The sequence below is a fragment of the Zonotrichia leucophrys genome, chromosome 1, assembly GCF_028769735.1.
Source record: "Zonotrichia leucophrys gambelii isolate GWCS_2022_RI chromosome 1, RI_Zleu_2.0, whole genome shotgun sequence".
In the NCBI taxonomy this organism is placed as follows: domain Eukaryota; kingdom Metazoa; phylum Chordata; class Aves; order Passeriformes; family Passerellidae; genus Zonotrichia; species Zonotrichia leucophrys.
Genome location: NC_088169.1, coordinates 116,003,337 through 116,028,117, shown reverse-complemented (window position 1 = coordinate 116,028,117; position 24,781 = coordinate 116,003,337). Strand labels below are relative to the sequence as shown.

At 48.0% G+C, this 24,781-nt stretch overlaps 1 protein-coding gene across 5 annotated transcripts in view; it reads right to left on the bottom strand.

The window, feature by feature from the left end:
* Window positions 1-24,781, bottom strand: part of GRIK1 (glutamate ionotropic receptor kainate type subunit 1) — a 97,610-nt gene that overhangs the window by 10,037 nt on the left and 62,792 nt on the right. For 2 of the 5 annotated variants that reach the window (XM_064729002.1, XM_064728992.1), the window contains exons 8-15: window positions 19,503-19,610; window positions 18,801-18,845; window positions 16,159-16,272; window positions 14,947-15,150; window positions 14,359-14,582; window positions 11,347-11,465; window positions 6,868-7,085; window positions 2,057-2,282 (exon numbers count right to left, since the gene is read on the bottom strand). In XM_064729002.1, the coding sequence (XP_064585072.1) occupies window positions 2,057-2,282; window positions 6,868-7,085; window positions 11,347-11,465; window positions 14,359-14,582; window positions 14,947-15,150; window positions 16,159-16,272; window positions 18,801-18,845; window positions 19,503-19,610 (1,258 nt within the window). Of the gene's footprint in view, window positions 1-2,056; window positions 2,283-6,867; window positions 7,086-11,346; window positions 11,466-14,358; window positions 14,583-14,946; window positions 15,151-16,158; window positions 16,273-18,800; window positions 18,846-19,502; window positions 19,611-24,781 lie in introns of those variants that run through there. The other 3 variants (XM_064729020.1, XM_064729011.1, XM_064729023.1) reach the window with 2 other exon arrangements.

Sequence of the window (24,781 nt, the reverse complement as noted above, 5' to 3'; positions counted from 1 at the left end):
GAGGGTAACAGGCACCTCTAGATTTCTGCACTGGCTTTTAGAGTTTGTCAAGAGTGCCTGGAGAGCTGCACTGGTGGTGGTTTATTGGTGAGCTCTACCACCACCCACAAATCCATCTCCACGCCTCTTTAAATATTCAGCACATTACTTATGGCCTCTGAGCTGTTAACAAACCTCTTAGGCCAAGAAATACATTTGTCTACTTTCTCAGCAGTCTCCCAAGGAACTGGGAAGAGCTTTAGTGTTAGAATTACCTGCACCAGCCTGGCACTGATCCTGGAGTTACATATCACAGAATTCCAGAATCATTGAGGGTGGAAGGGAACTGAGAGCACTGAGTCCAGCCTGTGCCCAGTGCCCACCTTGTCCCCAGCCCAGAGCACTGAGTGCCACACCCAGGCCTTTCTGACACCTCCAGGGATGGGCACTCCAAACCTCCCTGGGCAGCCCCTGCCAAGGCCTGAGCACCCTCTCCATGGAGAAATTCCTCCTGATGCCTATAACTGCTGTATTTTACTTGCAGAAGATGCTCTGATAAAATGATACATTTCCTGGATTCAGGAATTCTCCAGTTCTCCTCCCTGTTTCTTCAGGAGCCATAAGGTGCTGTCCAGCTCCCTCACTGGACATTCTGGAGTCACAGGCCCTGTGGTTTTACATTCCCCTGCAGTTAAGCCCTGATGAAGATCTGGTGTTAAGGGTCACAGACAGCCCTTTTAAATTTTTTATTTTCCATACAGCCTCTGCAATCAATACTCTTGAATGCTCTGAGAGAAATAGCAGAGCCTTGGGGGTCCCTCTGAATAGTGGCAGGTTTATCTTGTTTATGAAATCAGTTGTTTATGAGATGCTTAATGATGCTGGATTATTCCACAGTGCTTGGGGATATATATTCCCCTGAATTTTGCAGGTTTTTCTCAACAAAAATATAAAGGTTCACTTCTCATACAAGAAACATCTTATAAATATATTTCACAGCTGCATTTCCAATGGCTGCACTGTCTCTGAGGATTGCCATCTGTTCCAATTATTCCTTCATTGTTCTTGGTTTAAAGTGTGGCAGTTTTATAACCGCAAGGAAACTCTTGCCATGAGTTTGTCATTCCTGGGGGTTTTAGCTTTTGTATCACTTTCCTCAGGGTGCCAGGGCTGTTCCCACATAGCCAGTGGTAAAATATTCTTGGGATGTCATGTCTGTGACAATCTGTCTGTGGGGCTCAGCACCACAAAGAGTGACAGTTCCAAGTGCAGAGGTGTTTCTCCCTTATTTATATTGCTCTGTCAAGCAATGGATGAACCAATCCCCAGCTGGACATGGCTTGGAGCAGCCTGGGATAGCGGGAGGTGTCCCTGCCATGGCAGGGGTGGCACTTTGAGATTCTTTCCAAGCCAAACCCTTCTGTGGCTCCATAATTGTATGAACACAGGATAAAATCTGGCCCCCCAGTGCCAATTGTTCACAAGTGCACAGCACAAAAATCTGACACAATTTTTAATGCTGTACAATTAAAAGATCTTAGAAAGGGTACTGGACATGCTAGAAAAGGTCTGCCAGAGAGAGTTCGGAGAAATTGGGAGTCTTAAAGCTCTGCATGAAAGGGGATGATTTTCTGATTTATTTCATGACCTCAGTGCAACACTGAAGAACAGTGAGGGTCACCTGCAGGGTTCTGCATCAGGGAGATGCAGGGCCGTGAGTAAGGAGTTTTCTTTGGGGCACATACAGAATCCCAGAATGGTTTGGGTGGGAAGGGACTTTAAAGCCCTTCCAGTCAGGTGGGCAGGGACATCTTCCACTGTACCATCCTGGCCTTGGACACGCATCCACGCATCCAACCTGGCCTTGGACACTTTCAGGGATGGGGCAGCCACAGATTATCTGGGCACCCTGTGCCAGGGCCTCAGCACCCCCTCAGGGAGGAATTCCTTCCCAATGTCCCATCTAGCCCTGGTTTGGTCAGTGTGCATCCACTGTCACATGATTCAGTCCTGATTCTGAGGTCCCAGGAGTGAATGGTTTGCCTCAGGGGACACTGCTGTGCTCCCCAGCCCTTACCAATGGGGGTGCCCACGCCGTAGCCCTTGGAGTCGATGAGGCCCCCGATCTGGGTGAGGTTGCAGTTCCTCTGGGTCACGTACTCGATGCTGGTGGACTCCATGAGCAGCGCGTAGTCGGTGGTGAGCACGCGCTGGATGCCCTCGTCGTTGTTCTTCACCAGCGCCGTCTGCTGCCGGCTGCTCATGAACGCCCACATCTTCTCGTACGTCGAGATTTTGGATTTCTGCCGGGGAAAAGGGGGCACAGAGTCACACCAGCACCCCAGCTGCCCTTGCCAGGCGTGCCTCAGCCTCCCCAGCCTCAGTGGCGGTACCACATCCAGAGTGACGGGGAACTGGTGGCAGGGTTTCCTTCCAGCAGCACTCCCCTCTTACTGGGCTTTGTGCTGAGGAATCTCTTCTTGTTTCCCACTTTCTCTGCAGTCCCTCAAGCCCTGTCTCTGGTTTACAGCCATCTCAGCTGATTCCAGGCTCCATTTTAAACACCAGCTTTGGGAGGATACCTGTGAGAAGTTGATTTTCTGGTCCTTTGAGCTTTAAATGTTAATATGCCTTACCTATAATTCAGTATCTGTGAATGTCACCTGAATTCCTCCTCAGTTTGGTGAGCCACACAATGCCATTAAACTCTGAAGGTGGTTAAGTGGCTCTCCACAAGTAGTTACCATTTTTATAGCTCAGTTGGGAATATTTTTGAAATTGATGCTATGTTTATGCACTAGACTGAGTCTGACAGTGGAATTTAGTGGAAGAATGTGTTCCTTACTCAGAAGAGTTTGTAAGAACAATCTTGGCTTCTCAACTTGCCAGCTCCCATTTTTTTTCCTCAGCCTGGATCCTGTGCCAAATTTTGGCCTTTGAATTTTCATTCATTTCAGTGGAAACACATCTGCACTTTAGAAGGCAGGAGCTGGCACAAGCTGCAACACAGGGTTAAGATCTGTAATGATGGAGGGGCAAAAAAGCAGTGGAAGATTTATGGACATGCTGGAAACAGAGCAGGACAGCAGTCTGGAGAAATAAAGTCTGTCACTGCTTGGGGATGGGGAACATCTTGCCTTCAGGGGGACTTCTCCCACATTTGTCATTCCCACAGATGGGCAACGCTGCTGGGGTGCTGCTGGCTTGCCCTCCTAAAAGGCTTCACTGTCCTGAGCTGCCCAGGCCCTGGTTTTGGGGTATTTCCATCTGCTCTGGCCAGATCTGGCATCTCTACACAGGGAAAAGGCCAATTCTAAGGTTCTTTTTAAAGTCAGAACTCCATTTCCCCCCCCAAATAATTCCAGTTGATTTTTTTTCATTCCCCCCACTGTCTGGCTAAAAGTAACTACAGAAAAGTGACTTCCTTGAAAAATATCTCATCTTCAGATAATTTTTTTTCTGAGGAAACTATAGCAACAAGGACACTGGTGCTAGGCATTCCAAACCTGGGCAGTCACAACCGTTAGCATGGGCCTTTTAGACACCACTAACTGCAAGTGATGTCAGCTTGAATAAATGCAAGTGGAGCTTTGGAAAGTGCATTTGAATAAATGCAGGTAAAGCAGTGGGGGTACCTTGCTTTTCTAGTGTGCTTCCTGACCTCCATCCCATCCAGCAGTTACAGCATGTAATCTCATCTTCCAGGGCTTCCTGCTGCTACTTTGAGCACTAAGTCCTAAATCGAAGTTCTTTAGAGTCTGCTTTGTGTTTTCCTGTGCCTGATGTCTACAGAAACCTTTTTTCCATGTGTGTCCCATTCAGTCCTGGAAACCAGAGGGATTTGGGCTGTGCCCCTCCTGTGCTGCATGTCAGTCCCTTGTTCCTGTGCCCTCCACAGCGAGGAATGCTCAGCACGTGGTGGTTTGCTTTGAAAAATGTTGTTCTGAAAACAATCTGTTCCCCTTGGCATCCCTTGGCTTTGGCACTGTTTGATCTGACAAACCACAGCTTGCAGCAGAGAAAGCACTCGAGGCCGTGACCCTTCCCAGGGCGCCCAGCCCTGCGCTCACTCCCCAGGGTGTGTTTGCTGCTGCCGCAGCGATCCCTGCTTTCCCTGTCCCCGCTCCCAGCGCTTCAGCACTCGCGGGGGCTGGACAGCTCCTGGGACAGAGGCAGAGCCTGGGATGTCGCTGGAACTGCGCTGTGCCCTGGGAGGAGAGTGGGAGTGGAGTTACTGCTGCCTGAATTAGCTGAACTCCCTCCTGCTGCCTCCTCCCAGGCCCCTCCCTGGGGTCTGTGTGTTTGTGTAGCTCAAGGAGCAGATGCACCAAAGTCAGAGCCTTCCTCTGCACACACAAGTAGCTGCTTTTGTACAGAGAGCTGCTCCAGGATGTTTTTATTTCAGGTTTTGGCCAGGACAAAGAACTCCTAATCTTGTGAGGATCTGGAGATACTTCCATAATAATAACCCACAGAGTGTTTACAAGTGTGATACACTGCATTTCTCATGCGTTTTCACTGTGCCCCCATCCCTCTGCCAGGGAATCCATGCCCAGTTTCTGTGCTGCCCTTTCCCCTGTGCCTGTGTGCACATGTATTTCAGGCACAAGTAAGCTGGCACATGTAGTGCATAAATATTTAACCACCTTGTCTGAAGGTTTGCTTTTACAAGCTCACATGCTTTAAAGCCTACATATTTCTGCCTGCAGGATTAATGGTGCAAAAAGAAATCAGTGTAAAACTAAAAACAGCTCTAGGAAATTTGTTCTGAGCTTCTCATGTACAGCTCCAGGACCTATTTCCTCTAAAAATACAGGGATGCAACAGGATTTGAAGTTTTGTCTCTGAAGCTAAATTTGACTTCAGAATATCAATGGCAGTGAGCTTCTTTGGGCATGAAAGAGCCAGAGGAGAATCCAGAGCTTGCTTTACTGGAACATCTCCAGGTGGGTTTCCATCTCAGTGGAAATGTCAGCTCATCATTTCAGGAGCTCACTACAGCAAAATGCTGTAGCTGGTGTTTTCCTTTCAGCAAGGAAACATCTCTGCTCAGCCCCAGCAGAGCCTTGCCAGGGGCAGCTCACCCCTGGCAGTGCCAGCAGGGACAGACTACCCAGAACCCCAGAATCCTGGGATGGTTGGGGTTGGAAGGGACCTCCAGAGATCACCCAGTCCAACCCCCCACCAAGGCAGGGTCACCTGGAGCAGGTGGCACTGGAATTTTTGATTTTTGTAGTTTTGGGATGTCCCCAGAGAGGGAGAGATCTCTGTCACAGATGTTGCTCTGCCCCACTGCTTTCCCCAGAGTCTCATCCCCTCCTGAGGCTCTGTGTGTGACTGCATGAGCACCATCCTCAGACACCACAGGGAAAAGCCTGATCCGGGCTCATCCTGAGCCTGCCTTCCCTGCTGACACTGCTGAGGGAGCTGCTATGGAATTCTGACTGTCACAGGGGTTTTGGGCATGTATTCTGGATTTATAGCTTGTTGGCTTTTGCACTGACATTTTATGAGATTATCCATTTGGTCTGTAATTAATATAATCATTAAAAAACAGGAAAAAGACATAATTATCACAGTTGTCTACCAAACAATTAGCTACAGAAAACTCTTCACTTGCAGATGTGTTCAGGTGTGTGTGTGGCCCCTGCATTGATAGTCTGGGTAATATTGACCATGGAGCATTAAAAATAGGGACAAACAAACTTGCATTTTCCTGTAGAATTACCATGGTGCAAATGTGGCTTTCAGAAGGGGAAGCAGACTTTTCCAGCTGCTTTTTAGTGAAGTGGCTGGGAGGAAATAGCATCCCAGCTGGATGAGAATATCCCCATGTCCATGCCCTGGCTCCCATCAGTGGCAGATGGGTTTACCCCTTGCTGCACTTCACTGCCAGGCTGGTTTTCCACATGTCCTGGGGGAAACCTGCTGGGTTTTACACTCCTGGGCTGAAGGATCCCCTGAGGCTGAGGTACCTGCTGAATTTACCTTCTCCAGTCCCTCAGGATGCTGTGGTTGTGGCTGTGGGTGAATTAGGTATTTACTGACTCCTCTGATCCCTTGGGATGCTGTGTCTGGTCTAGGTGAATGTTGCATTTCACCTTCTTGATCCCTGGGATGCTGTGTTCCCTGGTTTTAGGTGAATGCTGCATTTCCCTACCCCGCAATCCCGGGGATGCTGTGCCCTGGTTTGGTGAATGCTGCATTTCCCATCCCAGCATCCCAGGGATGCTGTGCCCCTGGTTTTGGTGAATGCTGCATTTCCCCATCCCAGCGATCGCCGGGATGCTGCGGCCCCTGGGCAAGCGGGCGAACTGGCTGCTTTCCCCATCCTTACCTGAGAGGTGTGGCCCTGGGTGAATGTTGCATTTCCCTACCCCTGTGACCCTTGGGGAATGCTGTGCCCCTGGGTTGGGGTGAATGCTGCATTTCCCAATCCCTGTGACCCTTGGGGGATGCTGTGCCCCTGGGTTTGGGTGAATGCTGCATTTCCCTATCCCTGTGATCCCCGGGGATGCTGTGCCCCTGGGTTTGGGTGAATGCTGCATTTCCCCATCCCTGTGATCCCTGGGGATGCTGTGTCCCTGGGTTTGGGTGAATGCTGCATTTCCCTATCCCTGTGATCCCTGGGGATGCTGTGCCCCTGGTTTTGGGTGAATGCTGCATTTCCCCACCCCAGCAATCCCCGGGGATGCTGTGCCCCTGGTTTGGGTGAATGCTGCATTTCCCCACCCCGGCGATCCCCGGGGATGCTGTGCCCCTGGTTTTGGGTGAATGCTGCATTTGCCCACCCCGGCGATCCCCGGGGATGCTGCGGCTCCGCCTCCCGGCCCCGCAGGAGCCCCGGGAGCGGCTCCGGCCCCGCGGCTGCCCCAGTTTTTGCCTTACCTTGAAGAAGGTCATGGTGGATCCGTCCCTGACAGCCCCGTACTCTATCTTGGTTTGCTTGGCCAGGTCATCTGCCGAGTCGATGGGAGATTCCATCCTCTCCACGGTCAGGAAGGCAGCCAGGTTGGCAGTATAGGATGAGATTATGATTAAGGTGAAAAACCACCATATTCCTCCAACTATTCTGGTGGAAAGAGCTTTGGGCATCAGCTCTGATCCTGTTACAACACCATCAAAAAAATCATATTAAAATGAGCCTTTCCTGATACCACGGCCTGGTTTTAGGCACAGAATGCTTTTATGAGCTGTAGCATGATAAAATGATTTCAACAATAATCTCACAGATGCACGGCTGACATTTATAATGGTAACACACTGGGAAGGGGATGTGTGCCATGATACATGACAAATGGAATTATCCTTGGGTCTAAGCCCCTTACCTCTCTGAGCTAACCAGCCTTGTGATATTAATCTTGTACATCCCCAGCCAGCTACTCTGGTATTTGTCTGCTCCTGGATTCCCTTTGTGCCCATACACTGCAATCAATTTTGTAACCAGAGCTCTTTAGCAAACACTCTCTGCTCCCAGCTGCCTGACAGAAATACCCACAGGAGGAGCCTGCCCCGTGCATCCTATTGACACAGCTCAGCACCAACAGGGAGATCAGTGCAGCCCCAGTCACCTCCACTGAACCTCAGCTCAGCCCCCACAAACCCTCTTCTAGCAACGTGGGCTTCACCTCTGAGAAACCAGAGTCCATGGATGCATCCCTGGGATCCTCAGGGCGATGCAAAGTTTTGCACAGTGAATTTAACACATTATTCTGAACAGGTCTGAGCAGCTCTCTGCCATTGCCATAAAGCCCCACAGAGCAGCACGTGTTACCTGCACTGCAATGGTTTCCAGGCACTCAGATAACCTCTATTTCAGCCACAGAGATACTCGTGTTTCTAAGTGTTCTGAGGCAAATCTTCTGCTCTTTAACTGGGGGGCCATTCCCGCTGAATTCTGTGCATAATGTGGGATTCAGGATCTGGTTCAGCAAAGCTCTTAGGTCTACACCTGAGTAATTTGACTTCAAAGTAAAGGTTTTGTATCATTATTTTGCTGATGAGGGATGGACTTAAGAAAATACTTAAGAGCCCGTGAACAGAGTGCTCAGGGCTAAAGCTTTTGATTTCACAAACATTTTTCTATTACTGGAAAAACATGTTGACATATTATGCCTCCTCAGCTATTCACCGAGTTCTGCAAGAAATTTCAACATTGCACAGAACATTTTCAGACTTTGCAAAAACTCTGAATGTGACTTTTGGGGCAGAGACCGAAAGGGTAAAGCCTTCCCCACCAACCAGCAAACAGATTGGAGCTGTATTTGTAAACACAGAGCTGTGTCTCTTAAAGGTCAGAGCTAAGCTTAGCCCAAGGGTTGGAGTGTGTTGACAGAACTGCCAAACAGCGAGAGCAGTCTGAAGGCAAAAACTCTCACTTGAAATTTTCCAGGCCAAATGGAGTTGTTTCCAGAGCTGTAGCTCTGCCTGGGTTTGTGTTTGAGTTTCTGCTGTACTTTCTTGTTTTCCTGATTAGATTTCTTTTTCATTACAATGGAATATTTCCTTGTTGCTCTCTATTTCTAGGCTGAGGTTGAGCTGCAAAGCTGCGCTCATTCAGGTCATCCTGAAGGGATTCTTGCTTTTAAGCTTAGGCAGCCATACAATAGAATTGCTGCACCTGGCCCCTGATGCTGTGCACACACATGGAACGTGCCAGTGCTGCTCAGGAGAGGATGGAAAATCCCTGTGAGCTGCACTTGTGGGGAGAGGTGCCAAACCTCCTGTGACTTCCTGCAGCAAAACATGGTTTGTGGGAAACAACACACTCAGTTCCCACCCTGGTAATCCTGCCCTGCTCTGGTGAGGTGAGAGCAAACCCTGCTCCTGGCTGAGCTGAGTGGGGCAGCATCTCATTTTTCCCATGGTGATTCCAGGGTTCACCTTTCTGAGGGCCTCAGTTCCAGAAAAAAGCTCTGGAACTATCCTAGAGTGGCCTGGGCTGGAAGGGACCTTGAGGATCACCCAGTGCCACCCCTGCCATGGCTTCACACTGTCCCAGGCTGCTCCAAGCCCTGTCCAGCCTGGCCTGGGGCACTGCCAGGGATCCAGGGGCAGCCACAGCTGCTCTGGGCACCCTGTGCCTGGGCCTGCCCACCCTCACAGGGAGGAATTCTTTCTTAATACCAAATCTAAACCTACTCTGTCAGTCTGAGTCCATTTGTCTTGTCCTGTCCCTCCATGCCTGTCCCCAGTCCCTCTCAGCTCTCCTGGAGCCCCTTCAGGCCCTGCAGGGGCTCTGAGCTCTCCCTGGAGCTGCTCCTCTCCAGGTGAGCACCCCCAGCTCTGCCAGCCTGGCTCCAGCCCCTCTGGGCTCTCTCCTGCAGCTCCAGGTGCTGCTGCTGTGTCCCCAGGGCTGAGGTGGGCTCTCACCTGGGCTCAGGGGCAGAATCCCCCCTTCCTGCTGCCCAGGATCTGCTCCATCCCCCCTGCTCCACCTGGGCACTCCCTGCTCCTGCCTGCCCCGCTCCTGGCTGAGCTGGGCTCTGAGGACAGCTCTCCTGTCTGACAGTGACAGCTTCCCTGCATGGATTGGATGAAATGTGCCCTGTTTGGATGCTTTCGGAGGATGCAAACACATCTGAGACTTCCAGGGAAAAACAGGGGAAGCAGCATCTAAATCAAAATGTTGCCAGCAAGACTCGGGGGCAGAGACAATACTTGCTGAAGTCTCTCTAGTGCCTTTTTATGGCAGACATGACAGCCAATCCTGATCCAGACTTTGCTCACGCTCTGTAGAAAAGAGAAAGTCTGATCATCACATTTTAAAATTTAATCACAAGTGGCTTCCAGTCAAGCATAACGAGCAGCTGCTGCCAGGAGGAGGAGTGCAACGCTAGACCCAGATTCCACCACCGCTCCCATCATGTCCAAACTCTTCACGTGACCATGAGGCACAGACAATCACACCACAAGTTTGCACATGGAAACATTTGTGTTGCCTTACAAATGTTTGCTTTTGCCTTTCTTTCTTTTTCTCTCTTTCTTTTGTTTTGTTTTGAATCTCCTTAAAAGACAAGCAGAGTCTGGTTGGGGCTGACTGTCATGTACCCAAGGTAGTGGTAACGAGCAGACACTGCATCCCACAGTTTGCTGTGGATGATGGTAAACTCCAAAAAAGGCAGGACAGGAAACACAAAATCCTGGGGCACTTTCACACACAGGGCAACCACAGTTAGATACACACACCTGCCTGATACTGTAAAACCTCAGCCTGCGTTTTACTGACAAATTGGAAGGAAAATAAAACAAAAAAGCTCCAAAACAAAGCAGAAATGCTCTTCTTTCATCCAACCTCCTTCAAAGCAACTTCTGTGGGGAAGTTCTGTACCCTCTCAATACAATAATGCACCACTAAAAGCAAGTGCCTCTTAGGTCAATACAAACTTTATTCTCTACCACATCTAGGAAAAAATCCTCTTTATTTTAAAATTTACTCATATCTGTTAAAGAGGAAAGAACAAACTATACCTGTATGAATGCAGAGATGGTTTTACATTCCTCACTTAAATGTTTAGGAATTTAATACCAAGGTACTGCTGGGCTTTGCCTCTTTGGTTGTCATGGGATGGGGTCTTTTTTGTTCAGCTTTGATTCAACTTGAAATGTTTGTTAGCAAACATTTTCTCTCTTTTCAGTGGACCCCAGTTGTTGTGAAAAGTGATTTAATTGGAAACCTTGGAACATAAGTGCCATAACCAAATGTGTTTAGTACATAGATCTATTTGATTTCCCACATGGAGTAAGCTTCACTGCCCCTCCTTGGCATCTGAATAAAATGTCAGCTGTTTCCAAAATCATCGGCAACAGGGGCTTGTGACTGGGTTAAGTTAAGGCTTCTAGGGTTGGATGATTTACAGAAGGATAGGGCTCATACCTGCAGAAAAGCCATAGAAAATCAGGGTTTGGTGGTGGTTTTAAACAAGTGTTTGACAAGTGCCTACAAACTCAACAACCCTTCTGGAGAAAGAGCATCTTTCCCTCTTTGGCAGCTGGAACAGTTCTTCTAGGGCAGCTGAGGCTGTTTGTGCTGGGATGGAGCCCAACATTTTCCTGTTGTCAAACCTCTAATACCAATAAATTCAACTTCAGCACGAGGCACTTCATATCCCTCCTGCAATTAAATTCCATTTCAGCTGCAGAATTCCCGTGCTCCCCTTCCTCTCAGACGCTCGCCCTCCTTCCTCCTGGCCTGGGCTGCAGAGTTCCCCAGCGGCAGTGGCCCCTGGCTTCCCTCCCCTGGGCTACCCTGCGTGTGTGAGGTCAGGTTTTACAGTACATGCTGTTTACAGAGGGTGGAGTTTACCAGCACAGAAGCCCTTGAGCAGACTGTGGGACGTGTGCGAGAACGAAGTGTAACCGGTGTACCTTGCTGCATGAGAGCTCCAACTCCAAACCAGAAACTATTTAGTAAAGTAAAATTGTTTTCCACCACATCTGAGTCTGGGTTGCACGGGTGGGGGTTATACCACTCGTATGGTGTAAACCTGTGGCAGTCAACAGAAACAGTCTGTAAACATCGAGCAGAGGACACACAGCAAACCTGCTGAGCAGCGCGGCACCACGCAGGGAACGGGCACGGGACAGCCTGGCACGGAGGGCTGACCCGTGCCAAAGGAGAGCTGGGCATGAAGGGTGTCCTGGGACATGGGCACTGCCCTGTGCCAAAGGAGAGCTGGGCATGAAGGGTGTTCCCAGACATTGGCACTGCCCCTTGCCAAAGGAGAGCTTGGTATGTAGGGTGTCCCTGGACATGGGCACTGACCCAGGCCATAGGAGAGCTTGGCATGAAGGGTGTTCCCAGACATTGGCACTCTCCCGTGCCATAGGAGAGCTGGGCATGAAGGGTGTCCTGGGACATGGGCACTGCCCCGTGCCAGCTGTGGGTCAGCTGTGGAGAGATGGATGGCACGCTGCTGGGCCTGGCACGGGCACTGCTGGGAGCCACGGGCTGCTCCTGGGCTGCACTTTGGGAATAAGGAAGGAGCAGCAGCCCTGCCAGGGCAGCACCCCTCACTGTCAGTGCACGCTGGATGTGCTGTCCCTGCAGCACTGCCCAGCACTCCCAGAATCACGGGAGGCTCTGAGCTGGCAGGGACCCACCAGGACCATGGGGTCCCCTCTGGAGCAGGTGCCCGTTCAGGACCAGCCCCACAGGCCGGGCATCCAGAGCACCCTGCTCTGCCCAGCTTGGGAGGCAGCTCCCCGCGCCACAGGGACACGGGATGGGCACTGCAGGGAGGGAGGGAGCTCACAGGGATCCCTGGAGAGCTCTGGGCTGAGCACACACCCAGCAGGAGCACCCCAAGGACTGCTCCTCCTCCTCCCCAGTGCCACGTGCCTTCCTCATGGAACGTGCGGATGCAGCTTTAATTGACAACCTCACCCAACACATTCTAATTGCTGTTGCAACAATATAATTAAGCATTGAATTTATGCACGGTTGTGAGTGGCGTGCCTTGCCTGGCTGAAGTAATGAAGTCTGGTAATAATGAACCCGTTAATTGGGAGAGGATGTAGCTTAGGATGCCATCAGCTGCACAATACCCAGAACAAGAGTATAAAAAATCATGACAAAAGACAAAGTTTCCAGGTTCAAGTTACAGCAGTTCTGCATGCACCCATCAAAAGAAAAGCAATTCCCAAGTTAGATGTTTCAGATTTCTGCTGCAATAATGGAAGCAGGTGTTGTGGAGTGACCAGACTCAGCTCATGCACACAGAGGGAAACACATCCTTCACAAGAGACCTCCAATTAGGACCAGTAGGTTTCCAAGAGCCCTAGGAGTGAAGAGTTCCCCCCACAGCGTTCACACGGGGCAGGAAGAAGAATAAATCCCTCTGCCTGACCTGCCTGGCTGGAATTTTGCTCGGTTTCAGAAAACATTCAGCAAACTGGAAAGAAATATCTCTATCACAGAAATAGAAAAAGTGCCATGAAATTCTGGCAGCAAAGCCTTGTCTTCCAGACTGGGAAGGTTTTCCTAGCCCTGGCTACCGATTTCAATGTGTTAGTAGGGTGTATGCTTCTTTTACACCTCAAAACAAAAGCTGATTTTCTTCTTGTGTTTCTATTGCTGCGCTGAGCTCTGGTTTACAGTTCAGCAGAATTCACTGCTCAGACCTTCTGCTTTCCTGGCCTTTCCCCCCCTGCTTTTCTCCCTCTCCAGCAGCAGCTGTGCTGAGGTTTCTGATAAAGTTGAGATGCTCAAGGTCACCCAAGCACCTTTATCCACAGGGTCTGTGTGACATTATTGACTCAGCTACTTGGCTCTACCTTCACTGACGTAACAGCACAGCTGAGATGGCATTAGCAGAAGGGGAAATTCTGGCAGAAAACACCTTGTTCATCCACTGGCAGTGTACTTGGAACAGAGCTTTGCCAGCCTGCAACCCTTCACAGCGATAAAAACTTCAGTGTTTGATTTTAAAAATTAATGTAACAATGACAGGGCTATGTAAGGCTCAGAGACAAATGAGAAATTATTCAGCTGCTGAAAAGTTGAAAGAAATGACAGGAGGATTATACCAGTCTGTGCAAATTATTCCCAAGTATTTGTTTTCCAGGAACTGATGTCAAAATGTGGGTAGCCATGTAATTTACTGTGACAGTGCTAAGAAGTGGATGGTTTTCTGGGGTTATTAAAAGCAAACAATATTTGCTGAAAAACTTTGCAAATCTTACAGAAATCTTGGTGTATTTGGAGACACAGACAGGTCTCGATGGGGGTTTTGAGAGCAGCTTGGGTTACAATGTATAAATCTAAATTAACATGAGCACAATTTCACTTCTTCACTCCATGCAGCTGAATCTAACCAGGCACTGCTTTCAGGCATCAGCTCAAGGAAAGCATTTGTGTTTCCTTCCATTGTTCTGAGGTGCAGAGGGCTGGGGGATGTTTTCAGTCTTGGCACACAAGTGCAGAAAAGTCAATCTGCCAGAGAGGAGCAGATTTAAGATTAGCCATGACTGAGATCATGGGCTGTGTACAGTGGAGTTATTATTTATGGCGCAGTGAGGCACAGCAGGAGCCTGTGGGAAGCGGTGAGTAACTGCACACAGCCCCACAGCTGCTGGGGAGGGAAAAACTCCTCTTTCACCTCAGGCCACCCCTGGGAGGTCAGCCCGTGGCCTCTCCTCTCATGCACAGAACCAGTTTGGGTGGAAGAGACCTCTGAGGTTGGGCCTCCAGCAAAACCAGGTGCACCTTTTGGGTCCTTTATTGTGCAATACAGAAAGGCAGTGTTGATGAGAAAAGACCAAGCCTTTGCAGGAAGGTTTTAGGACTGGATAACCCCCTGAGGATGGTGCTCCAGAGCCCATCCAGCACCTGTGAGGGGAGAGGCTGTGGGTGCATCCAGAACTCTGTGCCAGCCTTACCTGGCAATGACAAAGAGGACACAGCTGACTCCGAGGCAGGCCAGGAGAACATACATCCAAATATCTGGAGAGAGAGGGTTTAAAAAGGAGAAAACGCCAGGGTTGGTCCCGTTGGGCTTCCGGTACAAGATGCTGATTCCCAGTGTCATGAAGGGCTTGGAGAAATCAATCACTTTCTCTCTGACATAGGTAATGGTGAGAGGAGCAACAGCCAGGTCAGCTTTCTGGAAGCACAAAAGGGAAAACACTCATCTGCTTCATGTTCTGCAAACTCACCACAATTCCCTCCATTTCTTTCCTGAGCATTAAAAAATAAATCACTTTTGGCTCAAATTCAACAGAATTTAACATTTCTAGGGTATTTTAGGGGGCTGACATTCCATTTCCTCTTTTTACAAGGCAGGGGGACTTGGCCACAGATGGACATTTCCCCCCAACACCTGCAAACTGCTCATTCAGACGTTCCTACTCTGATGGGTGGCAAAACAGACACAGCAGTGGCTCTAGGAGGTGAAAACCACAGGGAATATTTCAGATACAGAATACCCCAGGTGAAAGGAGGACAGAGAGAGAAGGGTTCAGTCTTACATGATCTATGAGCTCCTTGACCATCCCGTTCCACTCTCCCTTGTCATTCTGGGCTCCGTATTTGCCATCAGAAACGAGTTTGACCTCATAGATGAAGCCTAAGATGTTTGACAGCTCCTTGAGCAGGTCCAGGCAGTACCCCTCAAACCTGTCATTGCCATACAAGGGCTTGTCAGACTTCTTGTACATCACATAGGGATCCTCCTGCAGGAAAACACAGCACACAGGCAGGGAGAGATGTGAGCCTGGGCTCGGGTTAGATCGCTTTCTCTACACAATGCTAATATTTTCCACAGGGATTGCAAGTACATGGAAACCAGCAATTTACTGTGTGCATTAAAAGCTCTTCTAGGTGTGTTAACAAACTCACTGAATGAATTAGTGATGAGCATAGGGGCCCTAATTCTCAGTAGAATGGACCATTTGGGGCTCCCAGGAGCTTTAATGCCAGTTGTGCCCAGCAGCTCCAAACTCTGACCCAGGGTCTGGACCCTGCATTGTCCCACTCCAAGGGACAGGAAGGGATACTGAAGGACAGAGGATCCTAAATAACAGGAAAAACCCCATAAGGGGAAACTAGCATTTTGTATTCTGTGAAAAATAAGTCTTTACTCAGAAAAAGCTTCAAATGGAGCGAAGAGGGAATGGAGAACAGCAAAGGCAGACTGCAAAGTACATTTTTGCTTTCCCTTTTACAGGATTTTGGATAGGAGAAGATCTGGGCAAACAGTTTAATGTGGCAAAACACCTGTGTAGGAGTAGTAGACACACAGTATAGAAGGAGCCTTTGAGCTCTTTCCCTCCTGAGGAACTAGGCAGAGCAATTGAAAAAAAGGGGCATTACTGGGCATGCAGAGAGCACAATGCAGAGCAGCTCCCAAATACCCAGTTAAACCTTTTCCATTCCTCACACAATGTAAGCACAATGACTCAATCTGTCTGTCTGCTGTTTACCACTTCCCTTCAGCCCTCCTTGTCTCATTTCCAGTAAAACAAAGGCTGTGTGAGCAGTGACTGCAAAGCTGAGCGTTTGTGTGTGCTCCTTCTTCTGGGAGGAAAAGTGCGCAGGGCTTGTCTGAAACGCCGGACAAGGGGAAACAGTTTTGGAGGCAGAGGCTCTGGGAGCCTTCCAGCGGCAGTGTGGTGTTGTGGAGCCAATCTCGTGTGTGTGTGTGTGGATGCTGAGCCCCAATGGAGCTGGGGCAGCCTTACCAGGATGGTGGTGACGATGAGCGTGCGGTTGGCCAGCGAGTCCGTGATGTTGGTGGAGCGGTCCTTGTTGCTGTCCGTCATGTTAAGGCCACTGTAGGAGTTCCACACCCCAATCTGCACACAGGAGAGCGGCTCAGAGGCTGCCCCAATCCCCCAGACCCCCAGAGCACTGCCCTCAGGGCTCACTCAGGAAGGGAGCCAGTGCTAGAACAGGGCAGCAGCACCACGGGCTGATCCAGAAACCCCAGGCAATGACTGCAAAATGCATAAATGCAAACCCAGGAGCACTGAGAGTGTGAGGCTTGGCAGTGCAGTGCTGGGGTGGCAAGCTGGCAACCAAAGTGGAACAGGCTGGCTTTGTTCCCTGCTAAAATAAAAGTCAAATGTCTATTTTTATGGGATTTTAAAAAATTTTGTCGATGGAGGAGTTGAGACATGTGGCAAGACCTCTCTGTTCTGATAGAACAGGTTAAAAGCCTGAATAGCTACCCTGGAAGTGACTGATGGATGCACTGGCCTTTTGCTTGCCCTGTGCCTTCAGCAGGTTCAGCAAAGATTATTCTGTCATTCCTGGACTCCTGGATGTGCCAGAGCCATCAAGGTGGTACATTTCACACCCTGAGCAGTATTTGCTCAGCAAACATCAGTGGCCAAAGGCAAATTCCTTTCCAGCCCTGGAGACAGTGAAAACTTCCAGTATTTACTGCCCAATCCAAAGCCTCCAGGGAAGATATTTGTCCTTTCAGTGGATTTGGATCTACGCTGTGGGGCAGAAATTATAACCATGTTATTTCTTCACATCAATATTTACCCAACTTTAAACGCAGGCTGGAAGCATCTCCTGTGTTTTTGCCTGTGGATTTTCATGCCCAGCCTGGCTGAGGGCTGATGTGAGGAGCTCCAGGCAAGGAGCTGGCTCAGGCAGTTTGATTTATGCTGGGCACTGTGGAGAGCACAACCATTTCAAGCAAACTTGGGGTTTGTGTCCCCAGGTGCCACTGCTTTTGCGCCTCACAAACTTTTTTTTCCAAATTCTTAATGGGGATACCCACGCCATTAAAAAAAAGTTTATGCCAAGCATTTGTCAGTCATTCCCTTTGTTTCCAAAACTAGATCAGTTGGCAAGCTGATCTGGAAAGTGCACAGATTTACAAAGGAGATAAAATGTTGGCTATTATGGCAGCCTGAGCCAGGAATACAGTAAATATCAATGTCCTTGGATTTGCACCAGGGCGGATGAGCCCTTCTGCTCCCTGTTACTGACTGGGAACGTGTTTGTTGTCTGGCAGCAGGGAAGGAGGAGACAGCCATGAGACCAGGGAGCAGCAGAGTCACAGAGCACACACAGAACACCAGGAGAGCACTGGGCAAAGGGACAGCCCTGCCCGGAGGGGCACCGGGGAGGAGGAAGGACCACACCAGGTAGGACATCACTGGGGAGCTCAGGGGTGTTTTGCAGTTTAGTGACAAGTGTGACAGTGCCACGTGCCCTCCCCAGCGAGCCCCTGCTCTGAACAGCTGTAATTTGGTTCAAATCAGCTCAGCAGAGCACGAGATGCCCGCAGCCCAAGGGGAGATTGCTTCTGTGTGTCAGGGGATGATCTACTCCCCAGGAAGGAGGGGAGAGGGCCTTTGTGCCTCAGCCTGATCTGCTGGAGATTAAACTGGGTTATTAAGGATGCATGTGCTCCATGAGAACACAGGCAGGCTTGTAGAGGATGTTTTATACCGGTCTATTCTCACAGAAACAGCACAAACCCAAAACCTTTCTACACTGTGCATGAGGGAGGGGTGTGGAATAATGAGATCTGTGTGGACCACGGGCAAAATACAATTCTAAGCACTACAAAAAGTTTCTGTCTCATGACTGCAGAACACTTCAGACTTAGTGGATGCAGTTTTTATCTTCTCCTCCTAGAACAGCAACCAGGGGTTGTAAGTCCTGTGGGGAGCAGTGCGTGGAGCTGGTCTCCAAATCCCACTTTTGTGTTTTAAGCACCTTATGTTCAAAGAGGGATGAGATTCCTGGGGTAATTTACATCTTTTATAAACAAGCTTAGTTCCAATTTCCATATGTTAGTGAATGACAGCACCCACTTAATCATCTCTATTCTTTTCTGTAAGGAGCTAATAACACACTCATCCAAATTTTGAGGCAATAATGCTCGAACACTGCCAGCACTGAGAGGTTTGTGTGGGGAAAAACGCCCCCAGCCCTGCACATTAAGCCAGACTTTGGAGCTGGTGCCAATACACATCCAAAATACTGTAATTTTACCCTGTAAATTTTAGGTGAATCAGGAAGGATGGCACAGGAGAAAAGGAATGGTTTTGCTGCAGCAGGGGCCTTTACTCAAGGATGGGAAAAGCACAGCTCCAATTTAACCCCCCCAAATTCAGGGGGGGTAAATAATAATTTAACCCCCCTGAATTTGGTGAAAAAGCTGAATCCTGCCAAGATCTTCTTAGTCTTTGCAATTACAGTGTCTCAAGTGGAGAAAAACTTATCCTACCAGGAAAATTCCTGCTTTCAGAGAGACTGTTGTCTCTAAACTGCAATAGGGGAGTCACCATTAAAACCCAAAGGCTGAGTGAGAAGACCCAGCCCAGAGGGTTTTGGCATCACCTGTCTGTGTACAAACCTTCTTCCACACTTTATACAAATGATTAGAACCCTCGCCAGCAGCCTTGGTACAGGGAAAAACAAACAGAGTGCTTCATTAAAAATGAAAAGAGAAGCTGTCTGGAGAGCTGTGTGGGAGCAATTACAGTTAAATTCTCCATTAACCCATCAGCAATCCCCACCCCGAGCTGAGCCAGCACGCAGAGCAAGGGCCAGCAGCCTCGGGAGCTGCTGTCCCCTGGGCTGGGGCTGGGGACACCCGCAGCTGCCGCCCCCAGGGCAGCCCATATCGCTGGCTGAGGGCTGGCAAAGGGAAAGAGAGCAAATCCAGCCCCAGAAACCTGGAGAATTCCCAGCAACTCCTCTTCGTGGAGGTTGTTACTCGAGCACCTTCTTTCCTGTCTCCCTCATGTCACATTCATCTGTGCACTGCTAGATAAATTTATCTATCTCTAGGTATGAATTTACCAGCCACAGCTGCAGTGGCAAGAATTGAAAACGAGGTGCACTGAGGATGATTCTTTCCATTAGACAATATTGCCTGCCCCACATTCCTCTCCCATACCTGGAAATGCTCTGCACAATAAAAACCCAATCTCAGCAGCTCTGCTTTAACTCTGACTCAAACCACTTGAGAATGGTGGGGGTTTTACCCCAGTCACAGGAGGTTCAGCTGAGGAACCATGCCCTTGTCAAATGAACTTTAGGCCGTGTTTTTTACCTTTTCCGTGCCTTCCTCCTTGAGGCTGATGATGTCCAGGTCGAAGTCCTTCCTGAGCCCGTCGGTTTTGTTGAAGGTGATGCGCCCGGTGAGGCCCTCCCACCGTGCCTGGGGACACAAACACAGCCTGCCTGTGGCACCCAGCAGGAGCCGCTCTGAGCCCATGACAGGGGCTGTTAACAACAACAACTGTAATTCAAATACACCACGGCGTCGGATCACTTCCACATCTGGGGGCTTTCAAGCATATATGGCTTTGCTACTCTGACAAAACCCTTTTTTTTGTTGTTTAGTTTCTTTCTGATATGTTCTGCATTTTGCAACCAGGCACAAGTCTGTGAGAGTTTACATAGATTGATTTACATATGTGTGGTACTGAGAAAAAAATGCAGACTGACCAAAGAGAAAGGGAGAATCATATTGCCCAAAGCCAGGGCAGTTGTGCACTGCACAGGAACTCACTACAGTTTCAGTCTCCTGGTCCTGCGAGCCTCCCACCAAGCCTGTTTGAAATGAGATCTCCTTCCCTCCCTCCCAGCCCATTCTGTCCCCAGAGCTGGTGCTTATCCATAAAACAAAGTGATGGGTTTAAAAGTGCAGCCAATCTTGATAATCTATTTTTGGGAGGCCCCCCATTAGATTAAATTTGTCAGAGATACAAGGAGAGCTGACGATAAATGATGGCATTGCTCCTTCGTGTGTGTCAGCCATATAATTTTAAATTACAAGCTTTTCCACCACACATCGTTCCTTGCCTCATTTAATTTATTGGAGACAGAGGACAGAAGTAAAGCTGCATTAAAAATCGCACTTACAGACTGGTGTCCCCCGTCTCTGCTTAATCTGAATTCCAGCCCTGAATCTGCAGGATTTAATCTTGGATGCTGGGGAGTTCTCACCACATGCCTCAGGCAAATCTGGTGCATGTGGAATTTGTGGAAACAAAATACACACTTGGATACACACTTAAGCAACATAAGAATGGAAAAGCATCAGTGCAACAAATTTGCTGTGAGATTTTCCATCTTAATGACTTGGGAGCATACACAAGTCTCTGCTGTAAACAGTGAAACACTTGCAGGGTTATTTATTACTTATTAATGATAATGATATAATCAAGATAGATAGCATATGGATGAATATGGACACATATGGATGAATTTCAATCTCTAACATCCCTTTTTCCAGCCTGTCTTTTTATTCCTCTGATGTGCCCCCATCTCTTTTTCATAAAGTTGCAACATTTTATAAAATCTGCTCTTTGGAGATCAGTTTCTCAGGAGGTTCAGGGAGTGTTTCTCAGAAATGGTAAATGATGATGGGATTTTAAAATCCTAATGGTGAGGAACACGCTTCAGATACCATCTGAATTCTGAATTTAATTTCTGAATTTTATTTTATTGCTTCTAAACCAAAACAGAGAAAGCATCATATGCAGAGTTCTTGCTAATTAACAAACTGAAATGGAGCAGAACTTCCTGAAAAGCCAGGAGCTGCATCTGTGTGTATCACAGGGATGGGATTTCATGCTTTCACACGCAGGATTTATAGCCCATTTTATGTTTCTGGTGACACATTGAGTGTTACAGGACATAATAAAAGCTGAATTGGAGCCTGATCAGGTAATTGATCAAAGAGCATCACTGTCAGCAGCTGCTCAGACCCCTTCTTACTGAGCCTCGAGAAGGGAGCGGACAGACAGGTTACAGACACAGCTTCAGAGCTGGCAGGCACCTCCATGGCCAAAATACACCAAGCAGCCTACTGAGAGCTGTGGAACCCCCTGTTTTCACTGTGGAACCCCCTGCTTCCACTGCTGGAAAGGATGAGCATTGTGGGGAAAGCACAAGCTGAGCTCTGGGGTTAAATATTCCAGTTACAATCCCTATCAATAGCTTGATGGGAAATTACAACATCAGGAGAACAGAGCTGACTCAGCCTCCAAGGTCAAACACTCCAGAGGAGTTTTATCAATTCCCACCCATCACAGGTCTGTATCAATTTCCTCTTCACCATCTTGGATCGATGCAGCAGCCCCCATTCCAGCCAGAGCCAATCAACAGTTCCATCCCAGAATTGATCAGTTCAGCTCCTTCCAGACCTATCAGAGACTCATGGAATGTCCTGAGGGGGAAGGGACCCCCAGGGATCACCCAGCCCAGCCCCTGCCCTGCACAGACACCAAACCATCCCACCCTGTGCATCCCTGGGAGAGGTGTCCAAACTGACTCGAGAAATTCCCCTAACAGACCAGATCAGTTATTTATTTTGTAGAACACACCTGTATTTTTTATTGGCTCTCTCTTTTTCCCTTCTCTTGCTGTCTAAGTGTAACTTGAATATTTGGAAACTTTCCCCTAAAGGCAAGCAATCAGCTGGGTTTTTCCCTGGCTTTAATGGGAGTTTGGTCAGAAATCACTCACTGGACTGTTCCTTGAGAGAGGAGTACACTCACAAGCTGGAGTGAAGTCTAGTTGGAGATAAGAATATTCTCCTGCCTGCTCTGTTTTGTCCTGGGGTTATTTTGACCCATGGCATATATATTTAATTCTTGAGGTTATAATCTCTTTATTATCAGAAGTTCCTAGGCAAAATGAACATCAGTTATTGATTTAATGTACATTGCTAATTAATCACAGGGGTGAAGGAACCAATATTCCCAATTTCTGATGAGGGCTTTGATGGTACCTGACACTTGAATGAAGAATTCAAAAACTTAGGAACACTTAAACCTACAATGCTCACAACACCTCAGGTTTCTCTTATGTAACAAAACCTCCCAAGGCCATAAATAACAATACCTCTATAATAATAAATAATAAATCAATAAATAATAACCAAAATGCTACTGACCAAGACCAGTTTAATTTTCCTTTGGTTTTCTTTCCTTTGGGAAGAGAAAGCCCCTGCTTTATTGGAACTGCAGAGAGAGCTGCCAGATTGGAGTGACAGTGATATTGCTTCTTCTTGGAGTGGAAATCGTGTGTGATGAGCCACACATCAACTTGTCAGCCCCCACAATTAATCCTCTTATTACCAGAGATCCCCCAGGATTATGGAATTCAGTGAGTTAGGATATGGCTTGGCCATTATCCTGCTCCAAATCTGGCATAACTGATGGAATAAAGAGAATTTCAGCACTCGCCAGCACAGGGCTTTATCTGTGGAGATAAACTGAGAATTATGATGCTCCACAGCCTCTTTTCTTGGAAGAGGTCCAGGAAAAGTCCTGGCCCTTCCCTGAGCAGCACTGGAATGGAGATGCAGTGAGAGGCAGAAAGGGGCATTTTCCACGGCCAGAGGGATGGGATTATAGTGGACTGTGAACAGGGAAAATTGTGAATTGTGTTTGAGTAAGCCTGGATATATTAAACATGTCCTGAAAAAATGTTCTGTGTAGCAAATATCAAAACATCCTCCATGCATTCAGATAAAGTCACTTTATAATGATTCTAGCTTGCTTTTTATAAACAAATCTATTGCCCAGGAAACATTTAATGAGCTGAAAACAGAATGGAAGAAAATATATGCAATCTTTTTGTCAAACAGCTTGTTTTGATTTTGGATATCACAGTGCCAGTACCCTGGCAGATAATTTTTTATCAATTTTCATCAATTCAATATGTATTTATTCCCAGCATGCAATCCTGCAATTACTTTGCAATCTGGGCATAGATAATTCCATAAATAAGTGTTTTTCCACTTGAAATTTGATTTCAGAGTAAGAATGCATATTGACATTGCCCTCAGCCTCATTGTCTTCTCGGGAAGCTGAGCTTTATTTCCTAATAAAGCACCATGGGATGCAGGTCAGGCAGTTGTTTTGTTTGCTCTCCTCATTAAGAGGTTTCAGGTCAAAGCAGCAGCCACTAATAGGCTCAGAGCAGAAATGCACTTCATGGACTAGCAGTAAAGTTTATGAGAAATGAAACAAAGAAAAAAGATTGTTTTAGTGAGAGTGAATCAAGTGTTACTATTAAATTATCTGGTGAGAGAAGCCGAACCAAAGTAAACAGCTGTTTCAATTTGATGTAGCTGAATATTGTAGCACCAGAGCCCAGAGAAGAAATCCAGCCAGCACCCCCAGACCCTGTCACTGCTCAGGGCTAAAATGCAATAAAAAAGATGCAGCAGAAGAGATTTTATTTCATGGTTTGGAGCAAGATGTTGTCATCTTTTCCCAGTCATTGCACAAAGATTTCAGTGCTGCCCCACAGCCCCTGTCTCAGAGAGCAGGGGAGATTTCCTGGCTCTTGTGGCATCAGGCTCTTGTACTGCTCTCTCCTTTTTATTTATTCCACTCTGCAGGAAAACACTCCCAGGAAAGCACTCTGACATGCTGACTCTGGGAGTAATCAAAGACCATTAAACAACAGAAATGTTCTGTTCTTATGAGATTCTTTGTGCTCTTGTGTTTGGAGCTGCTGCCAGTCAGAAACACAACAAACTGATGGATCCCTCTGCAGATGGATTGCTTTCCCTTCTGTCATAATTTAAATTTCTACTTTTACTGTAATGAGAAGCCTCCAGTCCCCTCTCCTTCCAGTACTGAATGCAGATGGATGGCTCTCCCTCCTGGTCTCAGTGCTTGGCATGGATCTCCTCAGAAACTCAGCAGGAGCTGAAATCTCTTCAGATCTCTTTCAGTCTCTGAGATCTTTCTCTGTGATTCTGCCTGAGGCCATTTAACAGTCCCTCAGAATCCAACCTGCATCTCCATCCTTCTCTCTACAGTTGTTCCTTTCATTGTGGCTGGGTTTGAACAAGGGAAGCTCCCACTGGTTTTGATGATAATTGAAAAACAATCATAATCTGGGGCCTTATCTTGTGCTTTAGAGGGGACATGAGCAGAACTGGATCATTCAATTATAAACATATTTCATGTTTACCCCCATTTTTCCTTCAGAAAAGGCAGGATCATCCTTTCTGTTGTCTGCAGACAGAGAACATCTCCTCTTCCCTCTGAGCAGGGCAAGGGGCACTCCCTGCAAATGCCTCCAGAAGGCTCCAAGATTGGAACATCCCTCAGCTGTGAATGGCACTGGGTCACTGAGAGACACAGCTTCTGACAAGGATTTACTTCTCATTAAAAACTCCTTAATGGGCTGCTGCAGAGCCTTGGTCTCAGACATTTCATAGAGCTGGCCCACAAAGCAAATGAGGTGACCTCAGTTCTTTCCAGCACCAAAATAAAATGCAAAAACTCACCAGGGAGCCACTGAAGCACTTGTTAACTCCAGCATCTGCAGGAATCACTGCAGGCAAATTCTTTGTCTGAA